The sequence below is a fragment of the Patella vulgata genome, chromosome 9, assembly GCF_932274485.2.
Source record: "Patella vulgata chromosome 9, xgPatVulg1.2, whole genome shotgun sequence".
NCBI lineage: Eukaryota > Metazoa > Mollusca > Gastropoda > Patellidae > Patella > Patella vulgata.
The window spans coordinates 4,045,076-4,066,311 of record NC_065887.2 but is presented as its reverse complement, the minus strand read 5'-3'; the positions used below and the strand labels follow the sequence as shown (position 1 = coordinate 4,066,311).

Below are 21,236 nucleotides of genomic sequence, written 5' to 3'. Positions count from 1 at the left end.
ACATAATTTCAAATACACATTTATTTTGCCATACTTAAATAATATTTATAAAAATAATCCGTACATTAATTATACTTTGTAATTACAATACATCATTAATTTTCTTAATAAAAAATTTTTTAGACCTGAAATTAAATAAATACTAAATTTTTAAAACAAGATGTCAGCCTGCAGAAGGTTAATTTCGTTAAGGAATTTGAATGGAATTCACCCCTGTAATTCTGCTTACATAGCATCTTGCAGGTAATAATAATGTAATTGAGAAACAGGATTTTAAATTCGTTATTCTTCGCATAAATGTTTGACAAGTGAATTTTATTGACGAAGCCGTGAAAACTGATGAAATTGCCGTCTGTAAGAAGGGAAATAACTCTCTTTTCAGGCCTTAGAGATATTTCCAAAATGTTATTGCTCTTGTTATAGTTCCTATTGCCATTGGTTTATACAAAAAAAAACAAAAACAATAATAGACCAATAAACAATGAATTTTAATAAAATGACGACCCATAGTTTATAGTGTCCAAGTCAACAACATCAGTTGTCCTAAATCCTAGTTTTTTGGGGATCACGTGGCTAAGTGGGTAAGACGCTAGCTCGCTAGCCTGGAGGTTGGGTGTTCGATCCCTGCATTGGCCGAGAAAGTTCATCCAGATTTTCCGGCGTGGTTCTCCCTTGTCAGTGATGCAGGACGGAGGGGCTGACAAGGAAAGCTGTCTAGTGGTTCGGATGGGACGAAAAACCGAGGTCCCGTGTACACATTGGCGTGCACGTAAAAGATACCTTGGCAGTTGGAATTCGATATAAGAGTAGGCCGTAGTGCCGCTGTCCGGGCAAAATTTCCCTCATAGCACACTGTATGGCGTATGCCCGTCTTCATTAGCCCAGGTTAGGAGCAGAACAGTAGGACGTTAAACTCCATTTCATTTCATTTCATTTCCTAAATCCTAGTTGGCGGAGTTGGATGTCCGAATGGTTAGCAGGTGCATGCGTGCAGTATCTGTCATTGAATCAACTGGCGAGGTGACAAAGAGTAGGGCTGTCTGTCCAACTTCGTGGGTTTTCACTGGGTCCTCCGTTTTCCTCCAACTACTAAAGACCCCTACGCGCAAGCGATTTATTGAAATAAAATTGAACCATGTGTTCGTCCCGAAATGACCTAGTTTGTGTCGTGTGGACCTTAAACCGGATCTCTCTCTCTCTCTCAATTCTCTTGGAGCTTTCTTTAATTTGCTATAATTATCTGGACATTAAGTATTCCCTGCCAAAATAAGGGTTTCCATTGTCATTAAAGGACCAGTCGACCCTGTTTAAGTGAATAAAACTACCCTAGCTAGTTCTGTGTTAGCGTCCACTGGGCTCTGCGGTGCCTAGGCCTGTAGTCTATTGATAGAGGCTTCCCACAAAATGAAACTAGATTCACGCAGGGGCTATGTAAACACAAACACAAAACCGTTGTTTTTTTGTTTTTGTTTTTTTTTAAGACTAAATTCAACAGATCAACATGAGAGACATCATTCAGGTGTGACACCACCAGGAAAGTTGAAAAGATACATGGTGAAGAAACAGATGGATTTCTATAAGAAATCTGAGAATCATGTAGTTCTACGATATCCAAAAGTTTATAAAATTTATCATACTTTTAAAGCTGGTGAGTTTTTTTTATTCATACATGTATATCAGTAGAAATTTATCATATTTTAAAACTGGTGAGTATAAAGTTAATATCTCAGTAGGAATTTCATCAGCACTTTACCCGATTGGGAAACATCTTACTCACTAATCCATCACTTTACTCACTAATCCATCCCTTTACTCACTAAGCCATCCCCATATTCACTAAGCCATTCTCATACTCACTAAGCCATCCCCATATTCACTAAGCCATTCTCGTACTCACTAAGCCATCCCCTTACTCACTAAGCCGTCCCCTTACTTACTTAGCCATTATCCTACTCACTAAGCCCCCTCCCTCACCCCACCCCTTACACCACCTCCCCCCACCTGTATTATAAACCCTTATCTGATCAACCACTCTCTTAATTATTCATTTAGCCCTAACAAAATTTAAAAGGAAGAAAGGTCGTAATATTAATAATGTTGTCTATTATTTTAACAGGAATGAAAGGCTTCTTCCATGATTTTAAAATCTATTATAGAGTTATAACAGAATTATGGGGTGGTAAAGATTTGAGTGATTTTTCTAGAGTTGAGTTAGAGGTCTACACACATTTACCAAAAGCATTTTGGCGATTAACACCTTTACTCGTAGTGTCAGGAATACCATTTGGTTCCAGTGTTTTTCCTTTAGCGTAAGTTAAACAAATTGGATTAGTATGAAACCCATTTAGCCACCGTGACCCCCACTGCGTTTAAGTTCATGAGACTAGGAATCGAATCTGATTAAAATACAGATCTATATTTTGTTTCTTTTTTTATACTGTCGATGGCCTACACTTACATGAAGATCTGACCAGTTGTAGTCAAAGGTCGCGTCAGAAGTCATACGAACGTCTTTTGACCCTATGACATCAGACATTGATTAATCAATCAGCGTTGACGTTTCGAGTGGTTTAGCCACAGTTCCGTGCATCGCACGCCAAGAAGTTGCCGTAACAGATGGTTTTATTGGCTAATCCCTCACGCCATCCAGAACCCAGGTTATAGAGAGAGAGAAATGGGGTTTAACGTCCACTCGACACAAACTAGGTCATTTCGGGACTAACATATGTTTTTTTAATTTTATTTACATAATTCGCTTGCGCGTAGGGGTCTTTAGCAGTGGGAGGAAACCGGAGGACCCGGAGAAAACCCACGAGGTTGGACAGGCGACCCTACTCCTTACCACGTACAACCGGGGATTCAGAACCAAGCAGGTTATATAACAACTCTTCCAGATCCTAGTGTAGTACAAATAAATATTGAACTATAAAAAATGAAACAAAATAAGATCTGTGTTTTAATTAGATTGACTAGGAATCCTATTGATTTTCAAGTTACAATTGTGGAAGCTAAACAAATCCTATTAATAATTACCTCATGGGTTTACTGTTCTTTATCAGTTTTTGTAAATGTTTTAATTACCGACTAAAGACATCATGTCACAACCATTGTGGACTGCTCAAATGACTTACCTGGCAACTTATCTTTTTATATGGTCATATGTGCCGTGCTACAGGGGAGGTATTTGACTGTTTCACGCCACTCCTTGTCAAATTCCAACTGTTAAGGCATCTGTTATGTTTACTCCAGCACAGAAGTTAATAGAGACCTCAGCTTTTTTGATCATCTAAGTAACTAGGCAAACATTTTCCTTGTAAGCCTTGCATGAGCTAGCCCTGTCAATTAGGAAACAGGCCTGAATGATCACAAGGTTTCTCTTGACTTGCATGATCAACCTGGAGCCAGCTGTGTATAAGAATAATATGAAAGATTTCTGTGATGGGTAAGACGCAAGAAAAATGATTTTGAATGTGAATTTTGTTTATTTTTCAAGGTATATGTTTCCACGGTTTCTGTTGTCGCATCATTTCTGGACACCAGAACAAAGAATTCAATTTTACACTCAGGATTTAAAGAAGCAAATCGAACATTATAGTCCAATTATCCAGTCTCTCAAATTTCACAGTCGACATATAACGGACGACAATTTACAGAAAAAAATACGCAAAATTGTAGGAAAGGTAATTGAATTAGGTTGATCAAAGGTCATGGAAAAGCTTCATAATTTTTTTAAATAATGCAAGTAATTATGTCAACATATCCTTTTTCAATATTACCTGCCACAGGTAAATTTCGATGTTAATAATTTCTGCCGTTCTCCGTTCGTAGTCGTAACTTTCCTTCAATAAACAATCTGTGACGTCATTTTACGACGCTTCAACCACAGTTTCTACAGAAGTTAAATATTTCATCTAAGATAAAATGTCTCCCCTAACCCCTAATATTACTGGTTTCATATTAGTTAAACCCATTTGTCTCCTTTTCTTGGTAATAAAGTAAAAGTTATCCAGACTGTAAAATATGTCGTCCGATCTTGGTCTCCAATTGATCAGGACGCACAGCCTGGTACGGTACAATGTCTAGTCGGTTGGATGGGTCGAAACACTGAGGCCCCGTGTAGACGATGTCATGCACAAAAAGAAACCCTGGATAGATATGAGCAGAAGGACTAAAATGACATGAAGCTTTTCCGGTGTACCCTCATGTGAAGCAATGATCCCTGGGCAGTTATAAAACCAGTTGAGTAAGTCTGTTGTACACATGTGAAGCAATGATCCCTGGACAGTTATATATATATATTATTTATGTTTTTTTCAGTTAGAACACAACGTTCTTCCCACAACAGATGAAATACTGCAAGTTAAAAGTTTGTTTAATGGTTCACCATATCATATAGATAGAATCTCTATAACTTACCTTGTAAGTTACAAATTTATTTACATTGTAGACACATTTAGCTAAGAGTTATGGTATTTATCTGTTTATTGTAGAGACATCTAGCTATAGTACATGGATTTATATTATTGAGACTTCTAGCTATGTCTACGGTATTTATTGAGACTTCTAGCTATGTCTACAGTATTTATTGAGACTTCTAGCTATGTCTACGGTATTTATTAAGACATTTAGCTATGTCTACAGTATTAATTGAGACTTCTAGCTATGTCTACAGTATTTATGGAGACTTCTAGCTATGTCTACAGTATTTATTGAAACTTCTAGCTATGTCTACGGTATTTAAGAGTTATGGTATTTATCTGTTTATTATAGAGACATTTAGCTAAGTCTATAGTATTTATGTGTTTATTATGTAGACATTTAGCTAAGAGTTATAGTATTTATGTGTTTATTATAGAGACATTTAGCTAAGTCTATAATATTTATCTGTTTATTATAGAGACATTTAGCTAAGAGTTATAGTATTTATGTGTTTATTATAGAGACATTTAGCTAAGAGTTATGGTATGTCTTTAAGAAGGAAGAAGTTAAAACAGAGTATACTGTTATTATTGTATACTGATAAAGCTATGGTTAAAGAAGGGATACCTACTTTACTTAATGATGAATTAGAAAGGGTTCGTATTATTTCATTTTTCCAGACATATGTCCATATCAGGGTATTTTTTCCCTGTTGTATTTCCCATGTCAACTGCCTGACAAGGAATATCTTATTTACTTAATGACGAATTAAAAATTGGTTTGTATTATTTAGATAATATTTCTTCTTTTTTGGGGGTTATAAATCGGCATGAGGGGCTTTTATCCTAGTTGGCCAAAGGGCCTAACAAGGACGGCAGTGCCTTGTCATTTCGATGGAATGAAAACCGAGGTCCCGTGTATACATATGCGTGCACGTAAAAGAACCCTTGACAGTTGCATTTTGAAAATTAAAGCCTCTGTCCGGGCAAAATTTCCCTCCTAGCACACTGTATAGGGTGTACCTATCTTCACTAACACACTATATGGTGTTTACCTGTCTCCCTCATAGCACATTGTATGGCATGTACCTATCTTTATTAGCTCTGTCAGAGCAGAACAGATGGACATTAAAACATTTCATTACATTTCTTTTTATTTCATTTCATTTTTATTTCATTCATTTCATTTTGCTCAATTTCATTTACCATATTACTTGTTAAAGGTGGCACCTGTGAGCCATGGGACTGGCAAGGAAAGTGCCCTTAGCTCTTCCTATGGGACAAAAAATATGACTTAAATATAGTGCAAATGGAACGATTATTTTGTAGGCATGTTTTGTTAGAGGATTAAACCCGATTGGTCTGAGAAGAGAGGAGAGAATTACCTTTTTAATACGATGGACTCAAATTAGTCAAAATATAGATGGTATGTTATTTCTTATAGTTAAAGATGCATTATGTAAGATTAGATACCTGTAGGCAGTAGAGAGAAAGAGAGAGAGAAATGGGGTTTAACATCCACTTGACACAAATTATGTGATTTGGGGACTAACATAGGGTTCAATTTTTTATTTTAATAATACGCTTCTGCGTAGGGTTCTTGACTGTGGTTTTGATTCCTGAAATGACCTAATTTGTGTTGAGTTGACATTAAACCCCGTTTCTTACCCTCCAGTGTTAAAGGGACAATAACACTCTTGCTGGCTTGACAGCTCCAGAAAATAAAAAAATAGCCTTATTCTAAGTACTAGATGTTTAAGTGTCCTACCTGTTGTGTAAATTATCCATTACATCCTATTTTACTTGTCCAGAGGGTTACAAAATATTTTAAAATCCAAGTCACATTTGAAAAGGTTTACGTTAGGCCTTTCACATCATTTAGTTGAATTTTTCCAATTTTTTAAATTAGGTGTGTTAAAATGAAATTTGTATCATCAATTAATTGGAATATTGTAAACTAGTGCAATTTGTTGACCAGAATAAAGATTGGGACATATTATTCAGTTACAACAAGAGTGGTATTGAGCCTTTAAATAAAATTAAACTATATGTTAGTCCCGATATGATCCGGTGGATGTTAAACCCAATTTATCTCAATCCTTCTGTAGTACAATCTGTAGATTATCTCCCCTTATAATGAGAATAACAGTCTACTGGTTGAATTCTGTCAAGATACTTTCAGCGTCTTGATGTTAGATTTGATGAATTTGAGCATATAAGTGCATTGGGACATGGTTTGGTGACCTTTTAACCCCTATGACCTGTATTAATTTACATATTGAAATTTCAGGGGGAGACAACTACATTTAGTCAGATATTGTATAGATTTACTTTCGTCTTTTAACCAGAAATGAAATGAAATGGGGTTTAACATCCTACTGTTCTGCTCCGACTGGACTAATGAAGACGGGTATATACCATACAGTGTGCTATGAGGGAAATTTTGCCCGGGCAGCAGCACTATGGCCTACTCTTATATCGAATTCCAACTGCCAGTGAATGACTAGATAGCTGTCTTTGTCAGGCCCTCCGTTTTGTACCACTGGCAAGGGGAAACCACGTTGGAAAATGTCTTTTAAGCAAATTGAATTGTGTGTGGAAATCTGCTTTTCATGATGTATATCATAATTCCACCATTTTAAAATCTAGTATTAAAAAGATATATGGATATTTTCATCACTATTAAAACTTTGATGGCTGGCCATGCTATTAAAACTTATTTCAAACTGAGAATGGTTATTGATGAAATGAAATGGCGTTTAACGTCCTACTGTTCTGCTCCGATGGGGCTAAAATGAAGAAATGAAATGAAATGAAATGGTGTTTAACGTCCTACTGTTCTGCTCCTATGCTGGGGTAATGAAGACGGGTATACGCCATACAGTGTGCTATGAGGGAAATTTTGCCCGGGCAGCGGCACTATCGCCTACTCTTATATCGAATTCCAACTGCCAAGGGATCTTTTACGTGCATTCTAATGTATACACGGGACCTCGGTTTTTCGTCTCATCCGAAGGACTAGACAGCTGTCCTTGTCAGGCCCTCCGTCCTGCATCACTGACAAGGGGGAACCACGCCGGAAAATCTGGATGAACTTTCTCGGCCAATGCAGGGATCGAACACCTGACCTCCAGGCTAGTGAGCTAGCGTCTTACCCACTTAGCCACGTGATCCCCTAAAATGAAGAAGGAATGGAGAAATCGAGATGTGGTTTAACGTCCACTCGACACAAACTAGGTCATTTCGGGACTAACATATGGTTTAATTTTATTTCAATAATTCGTTTGCCTGTAGGGGTCTTTTGCAGTGGGAAGAAACCAGGGGACCTGGAGAAAACCCACGAGGTTGGACAGGCGACCCTACTCCTTGTCACGTACGACCGGGGATTCGAAACCACGCCAGTTGACTCAGTGTCATTGATATTGATGTCCATAACCAGTACATAGTAGCGACCATATCAAATACCGATTGTGTTATTATTGTTGATGTCAATTTAAACTCAATTCTAAGACTTTTATTTTTTATTTTCAGAATCAAGTATTTCACTTCTGCTTCATTCCCCCGTCCTCCTGACGTCTGCACAACCCACCAACCTCAGTTTGAAGAAGAAGAAGTCGCGATGGCAGAAAGTATCAGAAGAAACATAAGACTTGATTATCAAGTAGTTTTTTATATCTCTATGACAGAAAGTATCAGACGATACATAAGACTTGATTATCAAGTAGTTTTTTTATTGTGATCGATATTTATATCTTGTTTATCTGTGATGACGATGAACGGTGAAATACATTAACAGACCACGAAATTTACTTTTTCAAATTTTCGTGTAAGTTTCTACTGAGTGTTTGTAGACAGGACTAACCAGCTGCTCTACTGAGTGTTTGTAGACAGGACTAACCAGCTGCTCTATACATTTAGACACCTTTATCAAGTACCATTATACAACTGAAGGATGGTTAATGAATAACATGGCACTGATTATAAACAAACCTGTACAAAAGGGCACCTGTCACAGATTTTATCAGACAAGAATCGTCAATCAACGTTTTTATTATAATAGTAGCGAATAACCCGACACTGTCCGTAACGTCGAAACCAGAAGCGGTAGACCAACGCCATCTAGCCTATGTTACTCCCCGGTTGGAACTACCCCTATACACCAAATTTCAGCCTCGGGAGAGCCCTAGTGTAGCCGCCAACCCTAGCCAACCCTACACAGACAAACGACAGTCACAAATATTAGTATAGATATAGGTAGTTAGATGTAGTGTCCCCCCCCCCCCCCCCCACCTAGTCTAATCGCTGCTCGTGCTCACCACTCTTCTCGTGGACAGATTGTTTTGACGACAACTTGAGGAAGCTCGCTGAAGACCATGGGGTTAAAGTTGTTGTTAAAACTTTTATATAAATCTCCGACCTGTGATAACCTTTGAACCTTTCACTGAGATATCTTTGTGCTCAATTCGTTAAGTATTGGGTTTGTGTGACCTAAGCGAACTACGATGTGTTCGGCTCCTACTGGTCACTAGGCTAATGAAGACAGGCATTGGACTATAAGGGTAATTTTGCCCAGAGAGCGGCGCTACAGCCTAATCTTATATCGAATTCCAACTGCCAAGGGATCTTTTACATGCACACCAATTTGTACACAGGACAGCTGTCCTTGTCTGGCCCTCTGACATGCACCACGCCAGAATATCCTGAAGAACTATCTCAGCCAACGCCGGGAGCGAACCTGTGACGTCCACAATAGCAAACCAGCGTCTTACTCACTTAGTCACCGTGGCTCCAGTCTGTAAATGGTTCAAATATTATCAATATAAATAAGGGCATGGACCTGTTTTTAATCCTATTCAATCCAAGTTGCTAGATTATCTACTGTTAATATTTTTGTTTGTTTATTTTTTTTTACTTAAACATACATTATGCAAGAGCTAAATCTGTCTATTGCAGGTCTTTCTTTAGGCCTGAAATGTTATCTAAATTATTAATTAAACATTAATTAACCTATCCAGACCATAATCAACTCTGTGATCTTTAGTGGATTGGGGATCACGTGGCTAAGTGGGTAAGACGCTAGCTCGCTAGCCTGGAGGTCGGGTGTTCGATCCCTGCATTGGCCGAGAAAGTTCATCCAGATTTTCCGGCGTGGTTCTCCCTTGTCAGTGATGCAGGACGGAGGGGCTGACAAGGAAAGCTGTCTAGTCGTTCGGATGGGACGAAAAACCGAGGTCCCGTGTACACATTGGCGTGCACGTAAAAGATCCCTTGGCAGTTGGAATTCGATATAAGAGTAGGACGTAGTGCCGCTGTCTGGGCAAAAATTTCCCTCATAGCACACTGTATGGCGTATGCCCGTCTTCATTAGCCCAGGTTAGGAGCAGAACAGTAGGACGTTAAACTCCATTTCATTTCATTTCATTTTCTTTAGTGGATTGTGAGCCGATTTACTGCACAACTTTCCTTCACGATTTAACGTTTAAATGGATAATCGTGACTATGCTGTTTATCGTACTGACTTTAGTAATGATGATCGAAGCTAGGCAGAAATTCCAAACGCTTAGTTCTCGGTTCATAGTGGATCAATTTGAATGAAATTTTCAGCAAATTGCCTTTACATTATCTAGTTTATAACTATTATAATGCGAACCGCCAACTCGTTATCGAATCTCCCATAATGTATCTTTAACTGTTAAATAATCAATCTGTGTAGATTTTAGCAAAGATTAAGCTGTCAGTGAACTATTGTCTGGAAAAATTAATAGGAAATAATTATTTGTTTTTTTTTTCCTTCCTCATCTCAGACACCTTGGATATAACTGAAATATGTCAGCGGAATGGTGAATGAATTAAAATATATTACCCTCCAGACAAGTTGTTTATGTTGTGGTTCTAAATATATTACCCTTCAGACAAGTTGATGTATGTTGTATGTTGTGGTTCTAAATATATTACCCTCCAAACAAGATGATGTATGTTGTATATTGTGGTTCTAAATATATTACCCTCCAGACAAGTTGATGTATGTTGTATATTGTGGTTCTAAATATATTACCCTTCAGACAAGTTGATGTATGTTGTATGTTGTGGTTCTAAATATATTACCCTCCAGACAAATTGATGTATGTTGTATGTTGTGGTTCTAAATATATTACCCTCCAGACAAGTTGATGTATGTTATATGTTGTGGTTCTACCCAGTCTCCCTTGAAAGAAAATTAAATGAAATGAAAGGGGGTTAACGTCCGACTTTTCTGCTCCATCAGGGCATACACCATGTACTGTGCTATGAGAGGAATCTTGCCCAGGCAGTGGGTGTACAGTCTTTCAAGGAGCACCTATATATCAATTATGCGGTTTGGAACATGCTAGAGTAGTTTGGAACATGCTAGAGTAGTTTTGTAGGTTGTGAGCCACAGACAAATACTGAAATAACAAAGACCAGAATCTGCAAATAGCACGAAAACCACATTGAAACGAATCATTTTTATACGGCCAATTTTCTGTTTGTTGTATACAGGCTGCAATTCTGAATGGATCATCTTGGAACTTGGCACATGTATTCCTTATAGCCTAGGGACAACAAGTATTTATTTTGGTGAATGCCCCACTTTTTTTTTATAATATTTTGTCTGTAGATGTGGCAAAACAAACCCAACACCTAGCCTTCTTTGCCTCTTATCATATTACATCCATTTCATATTTCATTCTCTTCATTTTAAAAAGTACCATATCAATCAAAGCTGGAATGTGAACGTACATTGCAGCGGTAGCGATGCTCTTGTTCCCGTTTTAGAGAGAAATGAAATCAAATGGTGTTTAATGTCCTTCTGTTCTGCTCCAACTGGGCTAATGAAGACAGGCATACAAATTCTGTCAAGGATACACAGGACCTTGCTTTTTTTGTCCTATCTAAACGACTAGACATTGTCCCCAACTAGGCTCTCCTTCCTACACCATTGACAAGAGGGAACCACGCTGGAAAATCACGATGAACTTTCTCAGACAACACAGACATCAAACACGGGACGTCCAGGTTAGCGAGACAACATCTTACTGAGTCACCGTGGCTCCTATTTGAGAAAGCCCACAAAAACTCTTAAACCCACGACACAAAGTACGTCAGTATATCCCCTTTACTTAGCCCCTGTTTCACATAAAAACAAAACAATCTTTGTTCCCATTCTCCATCCATCTCTTGCCAACAGCTTGTTCATTTCTGAGATAGAGAAATGGGGTTTAGCATCCACTCGACACAAACTAGGTCATTTCAGGACTAACATATGGGTCTTTAGCAGTGGGAGGAAACCGGAGGACCCAGGAAAACCCACAAGGTTGGACAAGCGACCCTAATCCTTGTCACATACAACCTGGGGAATCGAAACCACACCAGTTGACTCAATGACAGAACATATGATACAACACGCATGCGCGAACCATTTGGCCATCTGACCCGCTTTTTATTCTCGAGAGAGAGTGCAATTAGTCAATTGGGTGCCTGTCCAACCTCGTGGGTTTTCTCCGGGTCCTCCGGTTTCTTCCCACTGCTAAAGACCGCTACGCGCAAGCGAATTATTGAAATAAAATTGAACAATATGTTAGTCCCAAAATGACCTAGTTTGTGTTGAGTGGATGTTAAACCTTCTCTCTCAATTGGGTGCAGGTGTCCCATTCACATAAAAACAAAACACAAATTGTTGCATGTCCATGCCTTTATTAAGACAGACATGTTGAAATAAAACCAATATACATGACTTTATATTTAATTGTTCTACTAACCAAGACAAAGCTTCTTTACAACAAAGCACAATATATATAATAATCTAGGCCCTAACACATCGTACATAGTTTTAATATAATCTAGGCCCAAACACATCGTATAGAGTTTTAATTTCACTTCAGAGAGAAAACAAATTTTTAGCGTACAAGTACATAATAATAATAATAATATACGCCTAACACATCTTATGTAGTTTTAATTTAGTAAACTTAACTTTTACTTCAGAGGGGGAACTCCTTTGTAAGTTTTAGCAACTTTTGTTGGATCCGTTTGACTTTAAAGTAATAAGATATGTTTAAACTAGAGAAAGAAATTGGTTTGAGTACAGATGGCTATTATAACCAAGTTTTTCTCTGGGATGCGTAAATATCCTAACGAGAATTAAAACTTAATTTACCCCTTAGAGAGAAAACAAATGTCCAGCGTACAGGTGTACATGAAACAAATATCCAGCGTACAGGTGTACATGAAACAATTGGCCAGTGTACATGAAACGATTGGCCATCATACAGGTGTACATGAAACAATTGGCCAGCGTACAGGTGTACATGAAACAAATGGCCAGCGTACAGGTGTACATGAAGATTATGATAAGACTTCTGCAATAAGACGTCATGAATTGGAATGAAAGTAAAATTGATTTTTTTTATATAAATAAACTGAAAGGTCAAGACATGTCCGTGCTTGACGGAGGAAGAAAAATATTTATTTTAATCAAGGAGGGCATGGAGAAACTCTAGTTTTTAGCATATGTGAAATTATCAAAAAAATGACCAAGTCATTAAGAGAGAGAGAGAGAAATGGGGTTTAACGTCCACTCGACACAAACTAGGTCATTTCGGGACTAACATGTGGTTTAATTTTATTTCAATAATTCCCTTGCGCATAGGGGTCTTTAGCAGTGGGAGGAAACCGGAGGACCCGGAGAAAACCCATGAGGTTGGACAGGCGACCCTACTCCTTGCCACGTACAACCGGGGATTCGAAACCACGCCAGTCGACTCAATGACAGACTTTATGATACAGCGCGCACACGCTGACCATTCAGCCATCCACCCCCCCCCCCCCCCCCCAAGTCATTAATAACATGTAACAGAGAAATTCTGTGATGTGTAACTTATTTTATACCTCAAAGAGAAAATACACCGACAGCGTACAGATAACGAAGATTTTCTCTTGTCACATGTGTAAATATCTTAAACTTTTAAAGCAGACGGTATTAATGAAGTTTTAAATGGTACTATCAGATCACGATTAAATAGAGTATTTCTATGAGTGTAGACATCAACAAGTGAATAGGAGGCGGGGCAGGTAGGTTACATGCGGCTTTAAAACTGGTGACCACATAAAAATATATATATATATATATAAACCATGGCTACTTGAACGAAACCTGTACTAATCATGGCAATACTATTACAGTAAAACCTGTCTATTGAGACCTTACAAATATTGTCTCAAAATTGAACTTTCCACATGTCATGTAATAATCGTAACTTACTTATCACCTATATACTGTCAACCTTTTTTTAACGAACGTTTCAAATTTTATTTACGAAGGACATGCAGACGACAGCGTACAGAATATTTGGTTTAAAAATGAAACAATGATTTCATATATAATAATGTGCCCCTTTTTAAAATTTTCAAAAATAGGCCTTAGGCCCTGTGATATATATATATATATATACACTAACAAGAAACGTTTGGACAAGTAAAAACAAATTGATAATTAATATTTTACGAACAACAACATAAACGATACATTAAACAAGATAAATTTGATTCACAATTTAAAAACGGGGATATACATATATAATATAATATATATAAATATTGCCTTTTCTAGTTATTCCACAATAAACACGCACAGTGGCATGAGTTATAAAATAATATGACATGACATTTGATCGATAATAAAAATGACAAGATTCTTACACAACCTACATCTACATATTATATGAAGAGTGAAATCGTCCGGAGACGTTAAACGGAACTTCCTAATAAACACCTTTCATTGGTCTAAGTTTTCAACCAGGGCTCTTAATTTAATGTTATGTACAAGCCTAGACTGACTCATTGTGAAATTGACTGGCTGGATGCCATGAAACTAGAAATTGACTGGCTGGACACAGTCCATGAAACTAGAAATTCAAAGAATCATACATTAAAACATAATAAAAATAATTCAATTTATAGGGTTTTTTTGTGTAAAAAGCACATAAAAATAGATTTAAAGATGCATTATGTAAGATTTAGATTAAGAGCTGATCTTTTTCCTTTCTTGCTATAATACTTCCAAATTAGAGAATTCAAAATAAAATATTGAAAATTTCATTCAAATTACGTTATTCTGAGCCAAGTTATCACTGTTTGAAGTTTTGACAAGATGTGGCACAGATTGTTTATTACCATAGTAACGTTACTTGTTAATCAAGACTCAACCTTGCTTCTCCATTTCTAAATTTAATGTCTAAATAATAATTTATAAAAGATTTGAAGCCAAAATAAAAACTAGCAATAGGCAGATTTACGTAGCTCTGGAATAATGCATCTTTAAAAAATAAGGACAATGCCCAAAATTGTTAAATTCCTTGGCAAAAATATCTACAAAATACAGAACCAACTGGCAAAATTTGAAATTAATCATCCTGGTTTTAACTTTTCACCAATTAAAAGGCAGACATCATTTTGATATTCCACACCAATTAAACGGCAGATATCATTTTGATATTCCACCAATTAAAAGGCAGATATCATTTTGATATTCCACACCAATTAAAAGGCAGATATCATTTTGATATTCCACCAATTAAAGGCAGATATCATTTTGATATTCCACCAATTAAAAGGCAGATATCATTTTGATATTCCACACCAATTAAACGGCAGATATCATTTTGATATTCCACCAATTAAACGGCAGATATCATTTTGATATTCCACCAATTAAAAATCAGATATCATTTTGATATTCCACCAATTAAACGGCAGATATCATTTTGATATTTCACCAATTAAAAGGCAGATATCATTTTGAAATTCCACCAATTAAAAATCAGATATCATTTTGATATTCCACCAGTTAAACGGCAGATATCATTTTGATATATCACAAAGTAAGTTTCTACAATAAGTTGGGTCAGAGATTACTAGGCTACACACATAAAATTGATAGAAAATTTTTTAAAACAAATTTCACAAAAACAAAAAAGCTTGAGAAAAGAAAATATTGCCTCTTAAATCATATGATTATAACCATTATTGGTTTATATTATAAAGAATTTTATAAATACACAAAATATGTCAGTTTCTACAAATATTTAAACTTGTAAATCTAGTTTCAATTAATTTTGATTAGGTTTTTTTGACAACTAACTGTCATATTTAATTTCTAGGTTATAAAACAGCAAGGAGAGCATTTAATTCTATTTATAGGTTTTACAACAAATGAAATGAAATGGGGTTTAACGTCCTACTGTTCTGCTCAGATTGGGCTAATAAAGAAGGCCATACACCATACAGTGTGTTATGAGGGAGATTTTGCCTGGGCAGCAGCACTATTGCCTACTCTTATATCAAATTCCAACTGCCAAGGGATCTTTTACGACCTACTAGACATCTGTCCTTGAAAGGCCACCAACATGCACCATGGACAAGGGGGGAAACTTCGCCAGAAAATGTTTTAAAACGTTTAATTTCTAGGTTAAAAAAACAAGCAAGAAGATTTAATTTAATTTCTAGTTTTTAAAACAAGGGAAAGCATTTAATTTATAGAACCTAGAAAAAAAATTCTTTCTATGTTAAATTCATTTATTACAGATCAATGATGATATAACTTGAAAACTAATATTTACGAACAAAAGTAAAATATTGTCATGGTTATGTAGGGCTGGGTCCACTCAATCTAATGGTTTGTATGTAAGTTTTATAATATTTCCTCATTTGTAAATTTGTACGCTTGAAATCCTGTCATAACAGCATGAACCGTTAGTAATTGTTATACATTGAAATTTGTTAAAAAAGCGTTTTCCTCCCTGTCTAGATGGGCGGCTTTATTTTCAGGCCATTTGGAGAGGTCAATGGAAATGTAATGCGCTTTAAAACCCTACTTCTTTTGCTCCATCTGGGCAAATGAAGACAGGCATACGCCACGCAGTGTGCGATGATATATGGTTATGGTTAGATATATTCCAGCCTTTGCAACCAGGCTCAAAAATTAACAAATCCCAGTCTAGAGGTGACAACACTCGATATATCAAGTTAGGTTGTTTAAGGGGAGATAATTTAGATAAATGTTTCAAGTGTGGTCGAGATACAATTGTCCTAAATATCACCGGTACTATTGAGAACATATCTAAATACAGAGAATGGGGTTTAACGTACACCTCACACGAACTAGGTCATTTCTGGACTAACATATAGTTCACTAACTTGCTGGCCTATAGGGGTCTTTAGCAATGGGAGGAAACTGGAGGACCCGGAGAAGATCTGTTTATGTCTATGTTGTATTAGAATATTTGTGTAGAAGTAGGGTATTGGCTATAATATATGATATGTTTTATATGTCTATCCATGTGATATGTCTACTACATGTATATAATAATATATATATATCTTTCTATTTCTATAAATAACTACCAGTATACAGAGAAAATAGGGTTGAACGTTTATCATGAATGGATGGTATGGTTGTCAGGTATGGTTGACATGGTGATTGATTTTATCATGTATGGCTGTCAGAAGGATGGTGACTGTTTTTATCATGCATGGATGGTAAAGGGTATCATGTATGAATGGTAAGGGTATCATGTATGGTTGGATGTCAGGTATGGTTGGATGTCAGGTAACTGTGTAAGGATAGTCAAGGTGTTAGGTGTGGTTGTCACGTATGAAGAACTTGGTAATAAATGACATACATCTACTAGAGATAAAATTTAAAGCGGACATTTACTGCTTAGGCTGAAACTAACATATTTTATGCAGCCAATTAAAATGACTTTGTACATGACAAGATAATTCACCTATATAATCTATTTCATAATTGCAACCCACGCAGACATTTTAAGAATAATAAATTCAAATATTAAGATTTTTAACTTCTAAATGTTTCTTGAAATAAAGCCCAATTCATTTTTAACAACTCAGTTCACACAAAATCTATTTCGTAATTTAGACATTTTGAGAAAAATAAATGCAAAAATGATATTTTATAACTTTCAAATGATTCTCCGTGTTTGTTTTAATAAACTACAGGTCATTTTTAACAAATTCAAATCACCTAAGGTCATAATTAATCTCAGACATTTTGAGATTAATAAATTCAAAAATTCAAAAATTAAATTTTTATAAATTTCAAATGTTATAAACGCCAAGTCATTTGTAACGAATGTCAACCCAAGAGATTAATAAATTAAAAAATTAAATTTTTTATAAATTTCAAATGTTATAAACGCCCAAGTTGGTGTTCCCAAGTCATTTTTAACGAATGTCAACCCAACTGTCTTGCTGGGTTAATAAATTGAAAACTACACGTACAGGTATTAAGACATCACATATTCAATAGATCATAATTTTAAATTTGTAGGTTATCTGGGACTTTTTAACATAGAGTACAAAATAAACAGTAGACCACAGTACAGTAAACAAAATATAACCATAACTACCAGTAAATAATAATAAAATGTAGGATATATTGAATTTATCACAGGTTGTATTGTTTTTGTTTATAGAAAGCAGATCTTAATATTAAAATATATTTATTTCTACCCCTTGTAATTTATATATATCAGCAGATTCAATAACCTCAGATCTAACAATGTCTACAAAATATCAAAATTATAAAATTATCTAGGCCTCTACAGACTAACATATTGGTATAAATGTGGTCTATCAATGTTTTGCAGTATTTCACTTTATCTTTTAAAGCTGTCCGTACAATGTATGTCGACCTTTTAACCTGATCAATTTCAACTCTTCATGACTAGAAGAACAGATTTGGTTTTACAAATTTATTAAATCGTTTGAAGTTTCTGATTTAGCAGTACAACCTATAAGAGTCATTAATAGTTGTAATTACACATGACATATTGTAATTACACATGACATATTGTAATTACACATGACATATTATAATTACACATGATAGTTTGTAATTACACATAAGAGTTTGTAATTACACAAGAGTTTGTAATTATACATGAGAATTTGTAATTACACATTCATATTGTAATTACATATTCATATTATTATACATTCATATTGCAATTACACATTCATATTGTAATTACAGTTGTAATGTAATTACACACTCTGTGTAATTACACATTCACACGGTAATTAGTTTTAAAATAATTACAGTTGCCATAATGTTATTACACATGTCATAATGTTATTACACTGTCATAATGTAATTACAGTGACTGAGTTCCACAGTGAGTGGACATTCAATATCAGAGTTGGTTTGTACATGAAAGAACGACATACAGATAACATAGAGTTATCCTTCCTACCTAAGTAAACTAGATACAGTAGAGGATATAATAAGCAGATCAGATGGAAGCATGTGAATAGATAATATCAGTAGACAATAAAGCTATACATATATGTAATAACAATATCAGCTGTGTGGAGACTAAACAATTGTCAACACTTGACTTAAACATGCAGTATGTAAGATAAACAGCTAGTCATTCTTCATAAAATAGTTCCAAAATAGATAATTCAAAATTAATATGTTGAAAATTTCAGTCATATTACTTTATTGTCAGTGAAGTTATGTTGCGTAAACTGTTGATTATCGTCGCAACGGTACTTGACAATTGAGAAAAAATCTTAATCTTCTATTTTATGCTCTGGACAGATGAGCGTATTTTTCCGCCCGATTGCGGCGATCGTCTCAAGAGCGTACGCCACTCTGTGAGTAATTATGTCGATCACATGACTTGTCCATCACGTGACTTGTACAAAATGGCAGCAATTTTGAGATCATGTGATATCAACGATCTCGATGATTGGCTTATAAAAATGAATCACCCGACAATATACGCTGGACACGGGCACACGAGCGAATTTAATCGCCAGCGAAAAATATTCGGCCGAAAATATCTAACATGCTAGATACGAGCGATTGATCGGGCGAATGGTTTGCCAAGCAGAATCGTCATCGCCCTGAAGGGGCACAGGGGCGTATTTTTCGAGCGATTTTAAAAATCGCCGCGATCAGGCGAAAAAATATGCTCGTCTGTCCCCCACTTTATAGTTCAAATCTTAAATAACTTATACATGTAGAACATTTGAAGCCAGATAAAAGACCTGCAGATTTAGCTCTTACATAATGCATCTTTAATATTTATTTTTAAATAAACAAGAGTTGAAATAACATGTAAGTGTGCTTTTTATAAAAAAAAAAAAAAAAAAAATATATCATAACAACCTTTCATTCAGAGTTTTAACATGTAAAGCTATCAACCTCAATTTGTGCCATTTCAATAATTTGATATAAATAAATATATGAAGTTATACCATGAATGTAATAAGAGAAAAACACATCAATCGATAAATGTACTTTTATCACTGAGCATTAGCATCTTTCACTGTGCTACAGCAACAACAGATACATTCGATAAGTTAGCAGACCTTGTGTTAAATCTCCACATTTATTCATGAAAACAGAAATATAATATATAGAATGTAGTCTTTTCATTGGCCAACTGCTAAAATATGTACAACTATTTGATTTGAGAGAGAGAGAGAGAGAGAGAGAGAGAGAGAGGGGGGGGGTAATGTCCACTCATACAGACTAGGTCAATTTGGGACTAACATATCGTTCAATTATTCACTTGAGTGTTAGGTCTTTAGCAGTGGGAAGAAACCTGAGGACCCGGAGGAAAACCTGCCAGGTTGGACAGGCGACTGTATAAAACATGGTCTGCCACTGACATCAAAGTATCTGTTGTTCGTGAGGCCACATCAATCTTATTTTTTTCATTTTTCATCATTTATATTTCCTCCCAAATCAAAACTTGAATTTAAAGTCAGCAGAAATAGTTTGAGAATGCCAGATAAAGCTCCCACTTCAAAATATTTTAGAAAGCCACGTCAATTTTGTTCATCGTATATAATTATTTTCAAACAATATGACAATTTATAATTAATTGATAGTGTTTTTACATAAAGAATATAAATTTAACGTACCTACGATTGAACACAATTTATTTTTTCCTTCGTCTGATACGAACAAAAATACTGATCACACAATGAAATTGTTGTGGTCTGAAGACGCGGATCATACGACAAGCCGATAAATTAATTAGAATTGTATTACACATAGCTAGCAAATATTAATTCACATGAAATTAATTGTGACCCTTTTATAAAAAAAAAAACAAATTGGCAAATATAGAATGTTTTCTTCTAAACATGCAAAACATTGCCGGACATTTCAATTTACACAGAGATATTTAACGAATCAAGTAAAAGAAAAACATTCTATAAATACAACTACAAACATTTATTTACAACAAATGGTTTAAAATTTTAGCAAATAAATTGACAAAACTCTGAATACGAGTTTGGATGTAACAAATACTTTAACAAAGATTTCAGTTTTAGTTCAGAGATAAAAATATAAAGACATACATATTACAAACTCTGTTGACCATAGAAGAAGTATCCGAACTTAATGATATCCAAAAGTCTACTCCTGGTGTACAGGTACATTGAGATATGTAGGCCTTGTAGGCTTATCATAAAGTTAGGAATCTTTTTGGCAAACTCACTCTCCTTCAAAAAATAACTTCATGAACCTACAGGTAACCCCAGCCAAAGCAATAATGGATGTCGATAGGCTACGATTGTAGTTAATATTTAATTCTGTGAACGGAGCTAAATAAATTCATAATAATCAGTTTGTTTTTGATAAATAGATACAGAGAACTTTCAGCAGGTACATGTACATCTAATTGTTTTATGGTGAAGAAGACAGCATATTTATATTTATTTTAATTAAACTAAATATAAATACCAGTATGCTAAATA

General features: G+C 35.5%; 1 protein-coding gene across 1 annotated transcript; it reads left to right on the top strand.

Moving 5' to 3' along the window:
* Positions 1 to 161: 161 nt before the first annotated feature.
* LOC126831597 (LETM1 domain-containing protein 1) lies at positions 162 to 9,428 on the top strand. The gene is made up of 8 exons (XM_050562189.2): positions 162 to 243; positions 1,482 to 1,648; positions 2,117 to 2,309; positions 3,494 to 3,680; positions 4,318 to 4,419; positions 4,941 to 5,075; positions 5,748 to 5,844; positions 7,950 to 9,428. Exons 2-8 carry the CDS (start codon positions 1,552 to 1,554, stop codon positions 8,063 to 8,065), a joined length of 927 nt encoding a protein of 308 aa, XP_050418146.2. The 5' UTR covers positions 162 to 243; positions 1,482 to 1,551; the 3' UTR covers positions 8,066 to 9,428.
* The last annotated feature ends 11,808 nt before the right edge of the window (positions 9,429 to 21,236 follow it).

Bases quoted from the DNA above. Each gene is read 5' to 3' on its own strand.
- LOC126831597 (XM_050562189.2), top strand. From the start codon at position 1,552: ATGGTGAAGAAACAGATGGATTTCTATAAGAAATCTGAGAATCATGTA. The intron at 5,076-5,747 runs GTTCGTATTATT...ATTATTTTGTAG, and splicing joins TTAATGATGAATTAGAAAGG to GCATGTTTTGTTAGAGGATT. The intron at 5,845-7,949 runs GTATGTTATTTC...TTTTATTTTCAG, and splicing joins AATTAGTCAAAATATAGATG to AATCAAGTATTTCACTTCTG.